The sequence below is a fragment of the Varanus komodoensis genome, unplaced genomic scaffold (assembly GCF_004798865.1).
Source record: "Varanus komodoensis strain SLA01 unplaced genomic scaffold, ASM479886v1 scaffold1, whole genome shotgun sequence".
Taxonomy (NCBI): Eukaryota; Metazoa; Chordata; class Lepidosauria; order Squamata; family Varanidae; genus Varanus; species Varanus komodoensis.
This window is the reverse complement of record NW_025335268.1, coordinates 37,575,015-37,596,211: the sequence shown is the minus strand read 5'-3', so window position 1 is coordinate 37,596,211 and position 21,197 is coordinate 37,575,015. Positions and strand designations below refer to the sequence as shown.

Sequence of the window (21,197 nt, the reverse complement as noted above, 5' to 3'; positions counted from 1 at the left end):
GCACACTATGACACAGGTATGTGAGTAAGAACACTGCTTTCATTATTCTTTAGTGCAAAACTATGCTATGATTCCAAACACATAGCCTTAAATTGTGGAGTAGGCTTCATGAACACAAAATAAAGAGGCAACCATTAACAACCCATCCTTTGACTAAAGCAGCAGGCAGAAGATTAAAAATGTGATTCCAATGCAGAAATTGTATTCATTAGCATAATTAATTTTGAAGTCCAACTGAAAATGGCTGTTGCTTTTGGGTTTTCAATTAAGTTAAATCTAAATCATAACATTAACTTAGAATATGGCATTGATCTAGGCCAGGGGTCGGCAACCTTTAACACTCAAAGAGCCATTTGGACCCGTTTCCCACACAAAAGAAAACACCGGGAGCCACAAACCCCTTTTGACATCTAAAATGAAGATAACACTGCATATATTGTTTTTTACCTTAATGCTATGTATATCTTCATTATGATTTAGCTGCAGCTCTTGTTCAGTCACTAAAAACTGTTATTTTTAATCTTACATTATAAACTAGTAGGACTCCTTTCATATATCTTGAATAGGAGAACAGCCTCCTGAAGAGTCAAAGTCAGTGCTAAAGGGCTGCATGTATTAAACAGCAAACCCCATAAGTTTGTCAGCTGTAAAAGCAAATGGATCTATCCACATCCCATTAAACATTTGGTTTTCTTCAGAAACTTTTCTTCGATTTATCCATGGTTGGCCTGGGGGTGGGGGGAGCTCAGTAAATCAGCGGAGGTCTGTGACTGCTGGAGATATAGGTGTGTTTAGTGACTGATTAACAGATAAAACAGTCAAGTGCTGTGAATTGTGACAGGTCCCAAGCGCAGCTTTTAACATTCAGATGAAGGAGATTGCATTGGAACAGAGAATCTTCAGCAGAGTTTCCTGTAACATGAGAGCCTGCAGGAAGTTTGTTTAGCAGAGGAATGTAGTGATTTACTTAACTAGCTGATTTACTTAAATAGCTAGGGCTTAATTCCTGAATGGAGCATCAAGCAGATCAGCAGCTGTGCAGGTGCACATTTTGAGTGATGGAGTTCAAGAGCCACGTGCAGCTCTGGAGCCATGGGTTGCCGATCCCTGATCTAGACCTTATTCTTGCCAGAGGCCATCTAGTGTTAGGAAGGAAAGGAAAATAATTAAAGTTTCCTCCTCCATTTTAGCCACTTCTGTCTCTTTGCTAGAATAAGGGTGTCCTAAGGGCAGAAGCCTAATTCCAACTCCATTTTTCTAGCTGTGAACAAGTACTTGAGAGTTGGCACATAATCAGTTCTTTGCACATCTCTGAAGTGTAGAATTCTAGTATCCAGTCAAGATTAGAAACTAGACTCCCCTAAGTGTAAACAATGAAGTAATTACATTTCTTATAGAAGCATTTTAGCTTCTACCTCAAAAATGCAGTCTAGTTGATGAAGCCCTTTTCCATAAGTAGAGAGATATTTCTGAACCAGCTGAGCCCAAGCAAGCAGACATTCAACAAACTACTTTGTATGTATTTGCATACCTGTGGTGAAGATCACCTCAGCCTGGTTGGGTCATTTTCTGAAACAAGTTCCATAAGAATCTCATAGTCAGCATATTCTTTTAGGGACTGTATCATTTCATCTAGCAGTTTCTCCCCCAACATGAACCTTGCAATGTGATGCACCGATTTGCTTATTCTGTGGTCAGTAACCCGATCCTGAGGAAAGTTGTAGGTTCTGATTTTTTCAGATCTTCCTTTGCTCCCAATCTAAATAAGAAGAATCCAATCAGTACTTTATTCACATGTTGCTCCATGAATGCTGAATGTTTAGGTATTTTTCATTTTTTTCTTTCCACAAGAGAAGCATATTTTGTTTTTCAGGAAAGCAATTGATACAGCATCAATGTATACAATCCTTTATACAAGTAACATAAGAAAAAAGGACCCTGAATACAGAAATCTGTACTGCCTGAATAAAATAGAAGAACATGTAGAAGGAAAATGTGGGAGGAAAGGCATTGTGTCTACTACTCAATGTCAACTATTATAAATAAGAGACACAGAATATATTGCATTTCTTTTTAATTTTCACCTTCTGACAAACTGAGCCATCACTTCACTCAGACAATCTAAATAATGAGGATGGGGACATATACCTGGATATCCCTAAGCTACTCAGGAGCAACTTGTTAAAATGTAGAGACTCTATTCCCCGCCTCCCCTCACCCCCAGCCATGACTCTGACTCATTGTGGGAGAGAAAAGCTGGAATTTGTAGTTTACATGCCACAATAAACAAACCATGGAAGGAGGGTATGTGGTTCATTCGGCTACTTTTGCTTCGGTGGAAGCAATGAAGGTAGTATGCATGAACAGTCTGCTTATAAACGATAATCCAGAATTTACCCAAATTTAATCTTACATAAAAACCAAGCCAATATGATGTGCTGGTTCTTTGCAGACTGACAGGGATACTGCAGCATAAGCAACAGCTTAGACTAATGTAAAAAGTGGGATGCAACCAATGACTATACAAAAGCATAGATGTAAGAGTTAACAAGATAAGCACTACAGGCAACATCTTTCTCCATGAAATATTCCATAAGCACACAGAACAAAAATATGAATAGATGCTTCAGATGATATAGTCTTTGCTGGACATATCAGAATTCAAAGAGAGATCAAATGTTTTAATCTGCTCCACAGAAACACTCCTTAATCTTGCAAAACTAGCATACCAAGTAAATGGAGTATTTCCCTCAAGATTCCAAAATAGCACAGCTCAGCAACAGGTACATCCTGTAGGACTTCAGCTCTAGCTCATAATTTACCAGTTATTCCACACTGTTGTGCCTTTAAGAACCTCATTTTCTTCCCCTCACAATGCAAGCAAAAGGATCATTAGGACCTGTTCACTTGGACTGTCCCTGCCTCCCCAGGAACAACTGACATCAATTGCTCTGTAAGAAGGAGCATCAGGTGCTGACTCCTGCTCAGGTGGGACTAGTTGTGTTGTTCAATTTATTTGCAGAGGTGGGGGCAGGGGATATACATTCTGTAAATACTGTAGGGCTGTTTGCATACAATACAACTGAGGCATACATCTACTAAATAGATATAGATATTCAAAGTTTCAGGGTCTTAATATCTTTGTTATACCTCAACCACTCCTCCATCCTAAATACACATCAACAAGCACCTTCTTGCTATGCTAGAATTCACACACACACACTATGGATGAAGAATAAACTAAATATTACCTGAATCTTTCTGACAGTTTGTCTCTTCCTTGACTCCTCCTCAAGTTTGATACTATATATTCTGGCACGAAGGATCTGAAGAGCTTTTTCCTTATTTTTGATTTGGGATCTTTCTTGTTGACATTCAGACACTACACCTATAGCAGCAAAAAAGTAATTACCAGACAAAAATAAAATGGAAAGCAATAAAGAATGGATATAGGGGAAAAATTGAGGAAACATGAGATTTGACATATACATTGAAAAAATAGTCTCTCCCCCCCACCCCATTACTGCTATTTTTTAAATAATTAAGCCCCCAGACTGGGATGTTAGGATGGGCTACTACTGAAGCTGTAGCAGTGTTAAGTCTGGTGACCACTAGAATGACAGGTACATCATCTGAGTAACACTGAAATAGAAGATCCATTGAACATCCTTCTCAGGGGCTTATAAGCAGTTTGGAGACACTTCTCATTCTGAAGTATCTTGTTCTGAAGCAAGAAACTTCTAACTCTGAGAACAAATTTACAATAAGGTCTGCTCTGTTACAACTAAAGAAAGGGAGTGAGATTAGAAAAAGCTGTATCTAAAGTCAGTTCTGAGAAAGCAGCTATTTGCTTATGTTCAACTACAGGCAAATTATTCAAGAAGCAAACTCAGCCTGCTGCTCAAGCTCTTAAGGGGAATCCAGTGGTGGTACATGCTGCATGAGCTCCCTGTGCTCTTGGCCTTCATTGCTCCTGCATACTATAAGCCACTTTTCTCTCCACCCAGCCCTCTTTCCCTTAAGCTGGAGATAGAGGGCCATTCTGCATGTGAGGCATCTGTCCCGCTACTGAGCCAAGCCCCCTCAGCTTTTAGGTGAGAAGAGACTTTCAACAACAGATTTTACCCAAATGGAAATAATGTTCTTATTTACCCGTTGGAATATGGACTATCCGTACAGCACTGTCAGTTTTATTTACATGCTGACCACCAGCTCCACTGGCTCGTTTAGTTTCAATACGCAGCTCTTTAGGTTTTATTATCAGATTTATCTGCAAGGAGAGAGTGACACTCTGTGCTTATTCTTTGTTTACTAAGAATAGCTATGTTTGTTTACAGATTGTTTTTATTTCAGCAAACTGCATGATACATGTTTCCTTGAGAGATCTGACAACTTATTTAACCCTCTAATTCTTCTGAAACAATCAGCTTTCATCCTCTAAACATGGTGTGAACAGAAAGAGTCTAACTGAATTTGAATAGGCAAGCAGAATATTTATACCTCATTTGGTTGTGGTAATACTGCAACAGTCATTGTGCTGGTATGAATGCGGCCTTTTTTCTCTGTATCAGGTACTCGCTGTACACGATGTACTCCTCCTTCGAATTTCATATGCTGATAAGCTTCATGACCCGCTATATTGGCAGATGCGTGTCTCAAACCACCTTAAATTTTTAAAAAAGAAAAAAAACACAGTATAATCCTACCGAAATGGGTCGTTGAAAGATGTATTTTGTGACTAATGACTTCTAAGCAGGTGATGCCTTTTTAATATCTAAGGACAGTGGTGGATGCCTGTTGGCAAGAGGTCCCCCCGCCCCCCGCCCCGACAGACCTTTCCCTTGCAAGTGTCAGCAAAAGAAACAGTTCCTTTACTTCTGATCATTCCTGAGGGATAGGGTTATGGTGCTTCCCTTGTGCTGGAGAGGGAAATCCTAGTTTTCCAAGCTAGTACTAAGTAGGTAAGTTCTTGATGAGTCTCCACAGTGCCATGGGCCTTGCCAGAAGTAGTCCAGGGCTGCACATAGCCAGTGGGTTGTGCACCCCAATATATATTAAGAGCAAACACTAATGTTCAGTTATATAGCCAAAATAAGGCTATATAACTGAACTGAGAAGCAAAAAGTGGATACCGACATGCCTGAGGGACTCCCAAGTTTTAGAAAATTAGAAAAATGTTTAGGGAAAAAATCCTAAGGGGCCAGCCTACCAGGAAAATAGGCCAATGCTATTGTGGGGGCGGGGCAGAAAACCAAGAGAATGAAAGGGAACTGAAGTATATTTTTTTTAAAAGACATGAATGGCTAGTACCCTGAACAAGAAAAAACCTACAGCACATTTGTTGACAGTTTTACTTGTATATATGTTATTATTACACTGGTTGAACTTATACAATTATATCTTCACTTATTAAGCAAAAAATATGTGCAAGTCTTACTCAGGCATGCAAATAAGCAGAACACATTTTTAAACATCAGCTATACATCTGAGAAATCTGATCAGATCACATTTCCTAGATGTATATATACTGCTGTTTAAACATGATTGGGCGCAACAGCCATATTAGGTGTGGAAAGAATCAGTTGAACAATGGTTGTTTTGCAGCAATTGTAGTATGTCTGCCTGCCCTAAGTATCTTTTATAATGGTGTCTTGGTTACTTACCTACATCACTAGGAGTATATTCCAGAATTTCAAAATTCCAATTTTTATATGCCGCATACTGTTGATACATATCAAACATCTCTGCTGTAAATAGCATTGCTTCTTGCCCTCCAACCCCAGCAGTCACTTCCATAATAAGATCACTTTTGTCAGTTTCTTCTGAAGGTATCAAAAGCAAAACTATCTGCAACACACAAAAAGGAAAATTTCTGTAAAATTCCTTCAGTTAACATTATTCTATCATGTATTTTTCTGGTATTCATTCCCAAAGCTAAGCACACATGTGAAATTTCCCCTTCTGTTCAGCATTCAATTCTACCTTTTATATCCAGTAACCTTTTGAGGGCTGGAGAAAAGATGAAGAACAGACATCAAGTGGCAAAGCAGGAATATATAGAATTAAAACTTCAAAGCTACCAGTTCTGTCCATTCTTTTGATTAAACTGACTGCCAATTCAGTTTAATTGGGATCAAGTCTACATGAATAGATTCTACACCTTTTAACTTTGATGGTGGAAGACTGTCTGATAATGCTCCAGCTCCATTATTCACAGATGTTTTAACCTAAAGCCCTTGTTAAGACAGAAATTTCAGATTGTGTGCAGGCTTTAGAGATAGTGTCCTACATTTAACCAGACAGTCTTGAAAAGCACATTTTAAGCCAATTACAAAGACTTTCTCCTGAGTATAGAAGTAGTCACAATGATAGTTTAGGTAGCTCAGATGTACATTAAAAAGACTAAATACGAAATTTTAGTTTCCATTAAGACGACATCAGTATTTGCAGAAAGACCAGATATAAGAAAATATAAAACATTTAAAACGTTTACAAATTACTCTAGTCACCTTGAAACTGGCTAAAGGAGTTCTCACACAGTGACTCTCCCATGGTAAGCTATAAGAGAAGGAGTAATTTCCCACATCAACCTTCTTTCTTTCTCTCCCCTCTCCATGATGGCATGTTGCATGCGACTAGCAATAGCAAGGATACACTACATCCATTCAGATAAAACTCACAGCTCTCTGGAACTGGCAGAATAAATAGTCTGAAGGTAGCAACATTTCATGTGGCAAAGGAGAAATCAAAGTCACTTGTTAACTAAAAGAGCAGCAGCCTGCATGGGTGCACTGGGGCAGGAAAAGTATGCCAGCAAAGTGTTTCACATTCCTTTGGCTACTAACAGTGAGATCTAAGATCTAAATGAGGTTTAAATTTAAACTGTGTGCTTCCACAATGTTTATATGCATGTATCTAAAATGATGTTTAGGTTGCCTTTAAAAAGACAAACTTCTCAAAGCAGGAGTAAAAAATGCACTTAAATATACCTGTCGTTTTAACTCAGATATCTCTTCCTGACAGGAAACAACTTCCTTTTCTGCAAGCATCCGTAAGTCTTCATTTTCATCTAAAACAATACAGTATAGTATTATCTATCACACTTAATACAATACCTAGAACTCTGCAGATAGTGTAACCTCTCTATTGAAGTCTTATTCAAAAAATTTATAGCAGTTCATTTTTTTAGACTGAAACATGTCTATCTGCTCATTTCCTTTTGACCCAGCAAAACAGTGAAAACTATGTGAATTGACTGCCTAAGCCACTAAATTCTGTGTGACTTACTTCCAAGTATATGGGCTTAACATGAGAGTCATAACACACCACATTCTTAGAGTGTTCTTAGTAGCATGTTCTTTAAGCAGTGTTGGGCATTTAAGAACTTACGGAGAGCTCTGCCAGATCAGGTCAGATAGTCTGTTGCCAGAGTGGTCAACTAGATCAACATGGAAGCCCGTAAGTTAGGCATGAGATCATGTTGTTTTTCCATCAACTCTTCAGAAGCATGTTGTTTCTTATCCTTGAGGGTAACATACAACCATTATGACAGTCATCTAAAAGCATATCCTCTGTCTGTCTTTCATTTCAATGATTTTAGACCCTACTTTTCAGCCAAATATTGTCTCCCAGTGTAGTTCACATCAATAAAAAAGAAAATAAAGGCTTGCAAACTAAAAAGAGTAACACAAAACACACATAAGGAAAGAAAGAGGAAGATAGATCAATTTGATGGAGTGAAGGCTTGCAAAAAGGCATTTCTTTGGACAGGTTTAGGTTTATTTTCTATACTGTTTGTATTTCCATAGAAAATAATAAAAACATCAGAACAATTTATAGTACTTGTTTAAAATAGAATTAAATCTCAAATACTGGTTAAATAGAGAGGTCTTGGTCTGCCACTGGAAGGAATAAAGAGTTGGTGACAGATGAACCTCTCTGGAAAGCATATTCCACAGTTGGTGTGCCACCACTGAGAAGGCCCTTCTCACTTCCTTCATGGAGAGCTTTCAGAGGAGGACCTCTGTAGAAGTTCTTGACCAGGCAGGTGTATACTGAAGGATGTGTTCCTTAAGATAACCAGGCCCAAACCATTTAGAGCTTTATATGTCATTGTCAATACCTTAAATTGGACCCAGACTTCAATCCGTAGCAAGTGCAAATAGTACAGAACCAGCATTATATGGTGCCATCCATCTGCCAGTCCCTGTCAGTAGCCTGGCTGCTCTATTCTGTACCAAGTATCCAGATTGTTTTTAAGGGTAGCCCTATTTAAAGCATGTTACAAAAGTCCACATGGGAGGTTACTAGTGTGTGGGTTACTGTTCCCAGAGAATATGCTTTAGATGACTGTCATAATGGTTGCATGTCACCCTCAAGGATAAGAAGCAACATGCTTCTGCACAGTTGATGGAAAAACAACATCTCATGCGTAGCTTGTGGGCTTCCATGTTGATCTGGTTGACCACTCTGGCAACAGAATCCCAGACTATCTGGCAGAGGTCTCCCTAAGTTCTTAAATGCCCTACTCTGCTTAAAGTACATGCTACTAAGAACACTCTAAGAATGTGGTGTTTTATGGCTCTCACGTTAAGCCTGTATACTTGGAAGTAAGTCACACAGAATTTAGTTACTGTTGTGGGTTACTAGCCCTTTCCTCATAGAACAGTTGCTTCACTCCCCCTTCAATAAATAAGGTTGACTTCAAAGCAAATTAATTGGGGGTGAAAGGTCTTTTGTTGCATCTTTCCTAAAGAACCAGTGTTGTGCAGTAGTTAAGAGTGCTGGAACGGAGACCTACGAAATCTGGGTTCTAGTCCCCAGTCCTCCATGTAGCTGACTGGGTGACTTTGGACCAGTAACTCATTTTCAACCAAACAAACCTCACAGGGTAGTTGTCATGAGGATAAAATTGAGCTATGTAAGCCAAAAGAGGAAAAAATGTAAGATACAAATACACTGTAATAGAAATATTTTTTAATGCTGATAACCAAATAGCAAGGTTTTATTTTTAAGGTCAGACCTTTTTTGCCTCCTTAATTCTTCATGAGAATGTAGGATAAACAATCCTTTTTCTCCTAAGACCAACTCTTGATCTGCCGCTAATCTGTCACCGTTTCTTGCAGTGTGTTGTTCCTCTCGCCAAAAACCACCCACCACACCTGCTGGCACATCTTCTCTGCTTGAAATAGCCTCTACTCTCCATTGCATGCATTGGAATCTACTGCAGGAAGAGGAAATTTTGGGGGGAATTTGAAAACTTGTTGTAGGCATCATCCCTTGGGAGACTAAGCATGAGCCAGAAGTGGGGACTGAGCTCCAGCACACTAAACAGTGGGTCCAAACAAGTGTCTGAGAATATAGTTTTTAGCACCAGCAGAGACCTATTTCACAGCAACCCAGCTGCTTGTTGCAAAATGCATTAATCTTAAGAAAAAGTGGGGCGCCAAGAAGTTTGTGAAGCGTGCACGGCTGCTTGGAAGAGCCATGCTGCCTACCCTTATCTAAAGGATGGTGAACGGCAACTTTATTCCCAACAGGGTTCTTTCGCCTTGCCCTTTAGCTTTCCCCAAATGACTGGCGGGTTACTACTCAAATGAGAACGCTGGAAAATGCCTGGCCAATCCATGGCTGCAGTTCTGGGCCGTCTTATCAAGGTGTAAGCCCACTGAGCCGAACACTTCCGAATAAACATCCGCCTGTGCTGCTAAGCAGACCAACTAAGAAGTCTTCAACTACCAATGCCTGCCAGAAACTGAACAGGCAGGGATTCCGGCCGACATGAAGGCACGGGGAACTACGCTTGCCAAGAATGCGACGGAGCTCCATTCAAGCAAGCAGGCCTCCAACTCGCAGCTACCGGAAAAAACCGCGGGAGGTTTGCACTCGCGCTCGGGTCCTGTCGCAGGTCGGCCCGCGACGAGACTAGAGAAGCCTCGGGTCTCACCCAGCAGGGCGCTCCTTGCGTCCTGCTCCTGTGAGCGCAAGGCGGCGACTGCGCCACGGACACCGCCGAGGAGCCTCACCTTCCCGGGCCAAGCGCTCCGTGTCGCGCAGCTCCTGCTCCTTGTCTCGCAGGAGGCGAATCCGCGCGGCCAACTCGGGCCAGGAGCCCCCGCGGAGCCCTTCCCGCTGCCGCTGCTCCAGGAAGCGCTGAAGCGCCGGCATCGAGAACACCTCGTGCAAGCCGGGCTGGCTGCTGAGCGAGCGTCGGGCGGGCGCCTGTTTGCGACATCGCGCGAAGGCGACGGAGAGCGAAGAGAAGGCGACGCCGAGTCCCCGCTGCCTCAGCGGACTCCGCGCCAGGCACCACCACATGCTCGTGCCTGCTCAGAAACACGGCCGCTTCCGGTCACGAGGCCGGACGCTTCCGGAAACAAAGAGGTAGGGACTCAGATCTCAGTGCACATAGAAATAGAAAATGACTAATTATCCTCACTTCGGGCTTCTGAACGGTGGCAATATGCGGGGCAGAACCGCCCAGCAAAATGAGGAACCTGCGTTCGCTTCTACTTCCTATTTGTTTTCTTCGAGGGTTAGCGGATAGGAACCGGAAGTTTCATCGTGGTGTGAGTCTCTTTGGTCTCTCATGGCCCGTTCCCGTTCGCTTTTTCCGCTTTTCCGGAAACCTTCGAAAGGGATCAGGTCGCGAGGGGCTGCGCATGCGGAGTGTGGAAGTGGTTGGCCCCGAGCAAGGGCTGTGCCCTCGCGAAAGTAGCCGAAGTCGATCGCCGCCTATCGACCCCCGCGGTCTGCTCGGGCGGAACGAGGCGGCGCGGCGAGCGCGGGCTGCGGCTCCGGGGCGCTGGGACTGGCGGGGCCCCGGGGTGCGGCGTGCTTCGGGAAGGGGTGCTCTGGCGGGCGGGCAAGGAGCGGCAGACGCGGCGGGTTCAATATGAGGCCTTTCGCCTACATCCACGGCGGAGTTCGGTGTCTTTGCTGCGGTGTCGCCATCCTCGCGGGCCGGCGTGCCTGTCAACCATCGCAGCCCTCGGGGCGGTGTTAGGTGCCGAGAGGTGCCGGGGCTCAGGCCCAAAGGACAAAACCCACAATCGCATGTGCTAATTTAATGCTCTAGATAAATTTAATTTAATGCTCCAGAGCCTCTTTAAAGGACCTGGTTCTTCAGGACAGCTCTGTCTGTGGAAAGGGAGATAACAGGCGTGGGCACGGGAGAGAAGGCACTTGATTTCAGGAAAAAAAGATGGGGAGGGCAGGAGGAGGTGAAGCTCAGGTGGCCAGAAAGCCTGCTAATCCAGCAGGATCGGGTGCAACAGAGATAATCAGGCCCCGTCCCTTTATTTCAACGAGTGTCCGTGGGCAGCAAGATGCTGGGCTGATGGCTTCTCACTGCAAGATTGTGGGCCTCAGCAACTCTAGACCTGCCCCGGGCAGCCCCTCTGCCAGCCTTTCCCACTGGGTGCCCCCACGAAGTGTTGCAGCTCGCAGCATGCCCAGCGGGGGGCCGTAGCCAGGACTTTCAATGAGAAACTTAATAGAAGCAAAATTCAGGGGCAATATTTAAAATGAGACACAAAACAAGTTTCACATAAAACTTGAAGAACAAGTAGATTATAAAAGTTTTTATGCAGAACAGCACAGGGTGGGTTGCCAAACCAAAATGGCTACAAGGCCTCCACCTGCCCATGTTCTAAGCAATTGATTCAAAAGTCACTGGGGTGACCGACAACCTGACTTACTTTTTAATTGAACTAGCTTGATAATCTTACACTGATAGGCTCTGGAAGTCATTAGACACAGTGTTAAGTTGGAGGTCAGAGCCTAAGGAGTGAATCAGACAGTGTCCACAGTTGGTAAGACAGGGTCCAGAAATATGGTTCAGTTAAGAAATGGTCATGATGAACGCATGTATCCATGGTTCTGACTATCTGCTTATCAAGAAGAGAATCATCAGTACATTTTAATATCTTATAATAAAAATGAAAATGGCTGCTTCTTGGGAATAATCACACACCTGTTCCAAGGTGACTTTGCTTGTAAGAAACTAAAATGGGAAGCTTTGTAGTGAAGTGTTAGCGTACTCTGAAAGCATAAACCATTAATCATGTTATCCTGTGCATGTTGACTTGGAAGCAAGTCTCAGTGAATTTAAGAAAGGCAATTATCATGTAAGTATGTTAATTTTTGTTGTTATGTGCCTTTTGTCACAAAGAGGGCAGGTTTGCAGCCTTGAGTATTATAAAATTTATTATGCTCTGAAAGAGGGCACTTAAGATTTGTGTTAGGCAATAAGTATGTATTAGCATTACCGGAAGGAGTTAAGTCTAATCTAGGGTTTACCACTTCCTTCCCTATGAATCAACAACTTAATGTTTTATACACACTTTGCAGATAACTTAAACCAGTGGGATTGCAGTAGCTTTTTAAAAAACGCATTGGAACAGGCTTTCAAGATTTTTTTTTAAAACCCCTTGGAATTCAAAATGCTGTGCTTGGCATTGCCCTTAACAATGCTTATATTTGATGTTAAGCATAAAATAAAGTATTTGTATAATATTCAATATGTTGCTTGTTTCCAGGGTGAATAAAAATCAGTATTTAAAAGAAATTAAACATCCGATTTTTATTTAAATTGGATTTTAAAAAAATGCTTTTTGAGGAATAAGTTATCTAAAGATACTTTTCTATTTATGATACATTATAGTCCAAAGGTTATTCATAATCAAATAAGGATTATTGTTTAATCATAAAACATGAAGCTGTATATTCATGTAGTGTTTAATTTTTTTGGTAAATGACTTCTGTTAATCCATTCACAATGCCATGCCTCTTCTTCACAGCAAAAATGTTATAAAATGAACATAGAGTTGGGAGAGAGACCTTAATCCCATTGTTCCTTTGCAAATCTGTGTACACGGAATCAACCCTAACCCTTACAAGTAGTAAGTTTTAAAAAAATCAATGAATAGGATTGTTGGGAGTAGAACTGATCTGAATAAGAAGCTATGTGTGAGGAGGGAGAGGCAAGCAGTAAAAATGAAAGTAAACCCTTCTGAGTGGAATGTGCCACACATCTTTGAATCTTTTTTTAATTTATCCTATTATTTCTTTCCCTGGAGGAGAAAACCTATAAACCTATAATGGCAGCAGGGCATCAAAGAGGCCCAATATTCTAATGAAGTTCCTCCACCTATGGGTAAGGCAGACATGTGTGCAAATTATGTAGAAAACTGTGATATAAATCTAGTCTTACTGAGCAGTGATCTAAATTGTAATTTAAATCAAATCTATCCTGCTTGTTTCTAAAAGTTGTGTTTTCCAAGCTTTAGGTGCCTAGTTCTATAAATATATCAAAAACCTATTTTTTTCTTCCTTACCATCAACTTTCAATTTATAGAAAGAATATGTTCAATAAATTGTTCTACTGGTCATAAATAATCATTTAATAGTGCTGGCTAAGAAGTACTGTAGTGAGCAAAAACCCTACTGGTTTAGGACCAGAGTTAAGGCTCTCTCGTGTTTTCTTTTCTTTGGAAAGCCAAGAAATTGGAAGCTAAGGCTGATACTCTGACAGATCAGTAATGATGTTGTGCAGTGTCACAGATTGTGCTTGCTTATAACTTGCCTGCCCTGGAAACTGACTTGACCTGGGTCATCGAGACCCAAATCCAGATGGAGAAGTTGGAGTGGCTGAGACCAGCAAAGGTGCTCCACCTTGTCCTGGTTTTGTGTTGCTTCATGAAGCAGTTGACTCTTGCTGTGTGGCTAAAGGAATCCTCCTATGAGTTGATCTATGCTTGCTTCTCACTTAGAAGTGAGCACATTTTGTGGCATTACAGAACATTACTGAGCATGGGGCACATCTCTTCAGGCACTAGCCTTAGTTTCCAGTTTTCCAGCTTTGCGGATTGGAGCCAACACATGACAGCTTTAACTCTGATCCTAAACCAACCAAGTTCAATTCTCTCAACTTCCCTGGTTTGTTAAAAGGAAGCTTATCAGTGTTCTGAACAAAACAGCTAAAAATCAAAACAGAGACAAGTCATTAACCGAACAGATGTGTACAAATGAATAGAAACATCCTTGTCTTTCTGAATAGTTTACTTCTGAGTGAGCTTGCACAGATTCCAGCATAGTTTTTTAATCTTCCTCCCTCTCATCAGCAATGATCCTTTGAGCAGTGAAAGCAATTCCCTCCATATTCACATGTACCTCACTCTTATCTTTGTTGACAGTTTTCTGCCTGCTGGTCCCTACTGTCAGAACAACAGGAATTCTGGGATTTCTCTCAAAGCATGGAGTACCAGCAGCATGCTAATCTTAGAATGAAGCTAGACTTGCCTGAATGTCTCAGCAGCTGCCACCACAAGCTTTCATGGGCCAGAAAAAAGTGTTTAACTTTTGAACCACTGCACAGAATTTCACAAAAGCACCAGTCTGCAATTTTGAATAAAAAGTACAAATGTATAATTTTTAACTTGGAAATTTATCTCCTAATAGGAATTCAGAGTGCTTGAAATTTTGCACAACTGTAGAATCTCAGTTTATGGAGGATATGTTTCTGGTAGTTTGCTCAATGGTATAATCTTTATAAGCAGTGGGATTTTGAGGCTTATAACAGAGGAACCGTGGTGGTGGTGGGTTTTTTTGTTTTGTACTCACCTTCACTAAAGGGGCCTCCTGCGCCCTGTTAATGAATTTGGAATCCTTTTACAAAGCCATAACTTGTCGGGCTGGATCAAGCCAAAGTTGTATCAGATCTGTCATTCACTTTCCCATGGCAGCCATCCAAAACTCACCAAGTAGGGCATCCTATTCTACCTGTCCTCAGGTCTGATACTTTGGAAAATCTGAAGTTGGATGCTGTGTTTACAATGGGATCTTGCACACGTTTACTGTGCACATGTATGAGTTTCATTGGGACATACTCCCATTAAGGGAGTACAGGATTCCAACTCTAGTGATTATATTCAAACTATGATACACCGATTCATCCTCCATTGATTTGTCTAATAATTTCTGATCCATTGATAAGGTACCACAAGCACAGGTTGTCACATTATGAGTAGCTATTTGATACCACAAGTGCCACTGGTGGACGGAAAAAAAGGAAAAGACAAGATCTACAGTGGGTGGGAAGCTTGTGATCTTGATGTTTTGGCCTTCAGCTCCCACAAGCCCTAGCTGGCATAGCCAATGGCAAAAACGGGGGGTTGTAAATCAATCAAAAGTAGACCAGAATGTCTGAAGAGGCACAGCTTGGCCACTCCAGTCTCTGTTTTCTGGCATGTTTCACAGCTATCCTACCTGAGCCAAGTCTTAGAATGGATGATAGCATGTCAGCTCCAGGCAGTATTGGATGACGCTGATTATCCCTTCCAATCTTTTTCCCAAATGTAGCTATGTTAATAGTAAGAAATAATCCCCAGTTCATATTAACACAAAAGGAACATCAGGCTGTACAGCTGCTGCCATGAAGACAGTACCAGTATGTACAAGGATCTCACCTGAAGCAGTATTAATACAGCTTTGTGAATGGTGTAAAGTGTTTATTTTACAAATATTTGCCTAGCTTTTTTCTCCCCTGCCTATCTCCCTACCGTTTTCATTTTTCTCTCGAGTAGAGGAAACTCGCTATCTTAGGATAACAGTTCATGGATACGATGAAATGGACTGCAACCCATGGAGGCTGATGCCATGATAAATCTGTTAACCACAACATTGTTATTTCTTGCAGCAGAGTGTAAGACAGTGATTCTTCTAGAAATTGTTTGCCCAATGCGTTAGGTTTATTTTTGTCTGGCAGTACTGACCTCTGAATTTCTGTGTGACTGAATGATGCAAACACAACCGTGTATTCTAAAAAGAGTATTCTCTGAGTTATCCGCTTGTCCTTTTAAATACCCCTTTTCTGTCTGACGGAGTGGTCAGACACCCTGATTAAGTCAGCGAAGGGAGGAAAAAAAAGATGTATTTGACAATGACTCCTATTTAATGTATAAAATATAAACTTTTATTAAGTTTTGTTTTTTGTTTATAATACAGGGGTACAACTACACAGAGACAGAAGTCTGTATTCACCCCAGTGCCTCATTGGGTGTATCAATTCTGATACGCAATTTAAAAAACTACTGCCACACACATGGAAACAGGGTGGGTGACTGAACACCACACACCAGTCAACTCCTTTATAGTAAGAGAAGAAGGCGCAATCCTAGTTATGTTTAGACCAAACAATTTAAAAAAAAGGGCTACAACTCTCAGCAACTCACAACCAACATGGGCATGACTATGTGATCATTGTAGGACTTCTTTTATATCTAAACATGCACAGAATTGCAGTATGAATGGAGCCTGGAGTGACACAAATGGGGTGGCGTGAGAATCATAGCTTGCATCCCAAGATCCATGGATGCAGAAATGGGCATTGCCTCTTCCCACTGTAGTCCTTTGAGCCCCTTAAAAGCCATCCTGGGGCACGGGAAGGAGAAGTGGGCCCCAGTGGGAAGCCAGAATCAGAAAAAGAATGACGAAACCCTTCTTGAGCGAGCATATGTGCCTTCAACTAACAAAATAGCACCTTTGGATTCAAGCCTGCAATCCCAAATGTGTAAGGGCATTGCTTAAGTTAACGTTATAAACCACAGTGCTTAGAAAATGCAATTATGAACATTCAGTAAAAAGATTAGCAGGACTAGAAAACAGCAAGAGCAGTTTGATGAATGAGAGACATGTCTGGGCATTTGTCTGACCAGATTGTATAGATAATTTAGTCACATTTTTTAATCAAAAGAATTATATTTATTGTGTATATGAGCGGTCTCATGAAAATCCAAAAACGAGAAGTAAATACATTTTAATCTAGTTCTGCCTATATGTTATAACTATAGTTCGGCATTTCTTTGTTATTGTATATCACATGCACAATCATCTTTTCAGAAGTTCAATCACTGGCTGCTCCCAGTTTGCAAATATAGTGAGAGCAATGAGATTATGTTCATTCGTTCATTCTTTCATTCATCATTCATTCATCACATTTCGGTACTGCCCAATAGCCAAAGCTCTCTGGGCAGTTCATGACATTAGAACAAGAATGTTACGATCTAAAACACTTCCAATATAAATTTCAGAAAACAGATTTGTTTGAGGTATGCAAAACTGCCAGGAAACAAATCTGACTGTTCTTGTACTCACAGAATTCTAACATTAACAACTTCCTTAAAAATGGCACAAGACTTAAATTTTATGGACTTAAAATATACATTAATTCCTAGGAAAAACATATCAAACACAGAGTGTCATATGGTCAGTCTACAAATCCCCAAAGAATAAGGATTCAGACTGGAAGGATAACATAGTCTCATTGCAGTAACACACTAAGAAATTTCTGAAATGGTTCAAATGCAGTATCTCCCCACCCCTAATACAGAAAAAAGGATGCTAGAAATTCAGGGTAGCATTTTCAGGACCTTATATTTAGATTTATTAAGTTACCTCAGAAAAGATATTCTGTCCAACTGATAACTCACTGCTACTGTATTAAAAGTATCTTATAAAGATAGCTTCTGGTTAACAGGTCACCATCAAATAGTAACATCAAAAATATGAAGTCTAGATATTGAAAGTTGTACGCATGCGATAATTTTCTAATTACATAGTACCTAGTGGTGTGCACCAGAGATATTTGTGTCTCAAACACTATAACAAACCTGAATTAACACCAGATAAATATATACAGAGTGCTATATATGCAGAGTACCATGGTAAGTGTGATCTACACCGAGGTGCGGTAGAGACATAATTCCACAGTTAATTCAATTCTGTGTAGGATAAAATGAATCAAATGTCATCATGAGAATTTTCACAGTAGGAGGAGGCAATTCTTTGCTGATTTTTCCTCCTACCTCCTCCTTTAGGAAAAAAAATCTGCTTTTGTAAACATCTTTCAACGTATTGTTCTATCAATATATCTTTAAAATTTATTCATAATGGTAAATAACTAACCAACATGAATAAGGTATATCATAACACAGTAACACTTTTCAGACAAAACAGGTATTTATTAAAAGAATGTCCTTTATAAATAATTTGTCTTGCATTTTTAAACTACAGTTTCATAAACAACAATATTTAAAAGTGCTGAGTATGATAGGATAGTCAGCAACGCCAGTGTAAACAGACTTTGTATGTTTCCTGCTTTGCAGAATTCTCTCTCTCTTTCTCTCTCTTTAAACCCCATTTTGTCAAACACTACAACAGTTAAAAGAGTTGCATAGGGAATTAAGAATAGCCCTTTTAAGTTGTATCTCCTGAATTCTGTATAAATTACAAAATCAAATGAGCTTAAGAAACAGTTTGCTAAATTGTCCGCTTCTCCCTCCCTCCCCACCTAAAAGCATACATATTTCAAGTATAAGTAAAATAAGAAGTAAATTTTCCCCAACGTCTGCCCTTTGACACATGTTCAATAAATTAATTATGAAGAGGTAGAGAAAGAAAAAAGCAAGAACAAAAAGAAAGAACCCTTCCCCAAACAAACGAATGGTCTAATCAGTAGAGGATATACAGAGCTCTCTACACCACCACATCAGAGTCACGTGTTTAGGATCTGGGTGAAGCAATTCCATTATAAAAGCGATTCTGTACCAACAAATAGCTACACGGGTACAGAGTCCTTTAGGCCCCTGCAAAAGAGCCTTTGGGGATGCCTACTCAAAACTGCTCCAGCACAAATTCTATTTAAATGTACTGGGCTTTGTACATCAGTCTGATTAGCTGACTGCACTTGTTGGATTGCTCAGGGGTCACCCTTCAGAAGTAATTTGCAGAAAAGGGGTAACAGTTGAGAACTAGATTCTACTCCAGTTACCACAGCCGTATCTGTTTGTTTTTAAATCAGGTCCACTCACATCAACAGGTTGACATAAGAGAGAGGAACTGAGCTTGTATCATCTCTCCTAGGATACGTTCCAGTGCTTTCAGTTGTAAGAAACTCTTCAACATGCACCTGTTCTGTGGCCTAATTTTAGAAGTCCCTCAAAAGAAATGTTGACATTTGGTATTGGTTTGCAAAGGTGTGACGATGGTATGTGTGGTCTTGGTTTTTTAGAAGTTAGTTACTCTTAAGTTCAAAGCACATTTTGAAGTCGGGAAAGTTTTAAAAAAAACCACAAAAATAAGCAGCTACCTTCAGTCCTCAACTAACAGCCAAGGGTGTATTTCTCAAGGAAACACTATTGCACATTTGCAATGAATGGGTGTTCCACAAGAATATAAATGTTCTTGCACAAACCCACATTCATTCCAGGATGGCTTGTGCAAACTACATCCCTAGAGTGCAGAGTGGCTGGAGTACTGTGTTCCCTTCTTCATTCTAGCACTTGGAAAGAAGTCTTCTATTGAAAGCAAGAAAAAAGAAGATCATATACCTATTGACATTATTCATGGGCCAACAGGTTTTGAGCTTAGCATCAACTAAGGGCACAATTCTATGAAGGTCAAGACAGAAAGAGGATTTTTTCTGCCTAAACGTGCATAGGATTGTGCTTCCACTTTCTGAAACATTTTTACAGCCCACAATGAGTCCTTCTAAATTAGGAAGGCCAGAAGATATTTTGTCTTCTTCACCCTTTCCTTGAAAAACCAAAACAAAATTATTTCAATTTCTGAAAAATATACAAACATTCCCTTTCACATGATAGACTGTTTAGCACATGCTAGTCCTCAGCATGGACTGATGCTACATGTATGTGTGTGTGTGTGTGTGTTTTAATTAAACATTTTCATTAAAAATCATCCTTGGTCATGTGTATGTAAGGACTTTTTTTGTTTCTTTTTGTTTCATTTTGATGAATTACATGACATTACACAGCAGTGTTAGATAACTGGGTAGCCAGTCTTTAATAAATCCATTACAATATCTGACATTCGAAATGTACATTATCTGTTCTTAAAACAATTAAAAACAATGTCAGCGCATAGACTGTGCCACCCCACATGGATCCATTCATGTAATTTGTGCTTTGTTGTTGTTTGTTTGTTTTGACATTTCAAATTCTGTCATGAAAATGCCACAGTTTTGGCAGTCAACAAACAGAGGAATCCCCTGCTTTGAATTTTAAATAAATGATAATAAATCACCCATACTCTCATTCTCTTTCTTCTACAGAAAGGTTGTCTGTCTTACACAGCAATGGATTTTTCTCCATAGAATACTTGGACTACTGTCGCTACACTTTAGGATTCATTTCCTCCAGTGTTAGCATTTTTTTTAAAAAAATGCGCATTGCTTTCTGGCTTTCTCCACTATTTCTGTGTGAACTGTAGGACCATATTGCACAAAATGTTCTTAAATATATATATAATTTATGTTGTTGGATTAAATATTGCAACAACTAAGTGGTAAGTGAAGCAGTTTTGCTTTGCACATGCAGTGTGAGGGTACACAAGGAAACTTCATAAAACGACAAGTACGTCATTGCAATCATAACTGTAGTTGTATGAAACAAATGTGATTTGGCAAATCTACTCTTCCCCTTTCCAAACTCAAGCATGAAGGACCTTGGTAAAATGTAGACAAAGACCATTTTGTGTATTTGTTTTCTTCACAGTAGCCTGAGTAGTGCTAAACTGTAGTTCTCCAGGAACTCAGTTCCAGATGTTATTAAACTACTAAGGTGAAGACAGATGTAATATCCAAAGAGAGTTTACAGCACATCCCTCAGATACGGGGTGAGCCCAGCTTCCTCTCAGTTTTTTAGAACGAAATGAGAGCCATGCATGCCAGCAAACTGTGCACCGACTCCTCTGCCAGTCTTGCCTCTTTCCCCTGCTCCATTGCTTCAGGTTGGCTGTCCACCATTAAATAAAAAAAAGCATGTTGCATGAACATTCATGCACTTCTCTGTTCGTTCATCGCCTTACCCATTTGAAAAGGACAACTTCCATAAAGTGCAAAATTGCTGCTCCAGCTATCTTTCTGGGGGAGGTTTTTTGTTGACATCATGGGGGGGGGGCTCAGCAAATCAGCACCGTGTGCAGCCGGCTTCTGCTACAAAGGGGCAGAACCGGTTTTTCCAGAGCTGGACCCTGGAGAGGAAAGGTACATCTTGGACTGAACGCAGTGGGAGTGCTTCCAGAACAGCCCCACTGCTCTAAAAATGTTACGTCTGTCTTCATCCTAATAGTCCTTCCCCCACCCACCCCCAAAAAGCTAAATCAAGACTTCAGCCCCAGAA

General features: G+C 40.6%; 1 protein-coding gene and 1 long non-coding RNA gene across 3 annotated transcripts; one reads left to right on the top strand and one right to left on the bottom strand.

Moving 5' to 3' along the window:
• Nucleotides 1-1,543: 1,543 nt before the first annotated feature.
• Nucleotides 1,544-10,330, bottom strand: MTRF1L (mitochondrial translation release factor 1 like). The gene is made up of 7 exons (XM_044422538.1): nucleotides 10,026-10,330; nucleotides 6,990-7,069; nucleotides 5,664-5,847; nucleotides 4,501-4,664; nucleotides 4,153-4,270; nucleotides 3,252-3,388; nucleotides 1,544-1,759 (listed from the first exon to the last, which is right to left on the bottom strand). Exons 1-7 carry the CDS (start codon nucleotides 10,315-10,317, stop codon nucleotides 1,544-1,546), a joined length of 1,191 nt encoding a protein of 396 aa, XP_044278473.1. The 5' UTR covers nucleotides 10,318-10,330.
• Nucleotides 10,331-10,592: 262 nt separating this feature from the next.
• LOC123019562 lies at nucleotides 10,593-14,427 on the top strand. 2 transcript variants are annotated; one of them, XR_006413938.1, is made up of 3 exons: nucleotides 10,593-12,128; nucleotides 13,080-13,156; nucleotides 14,196-14,427. It is a non-coding gene; the product is annotated as an uncharacterized LOC123019562 (long non-coding RNA). The 2 variants fall into 2 exon arrangements; XR_006413937.1 differs by lacking the exon at nucleotides 10,593-12,128 and having other exon boundaries at nucleotides 12,823-13,156.
• The last annotated feature ends 6,770 nt before the right edge of the window (nucleotides 14,428-21,197 follow it).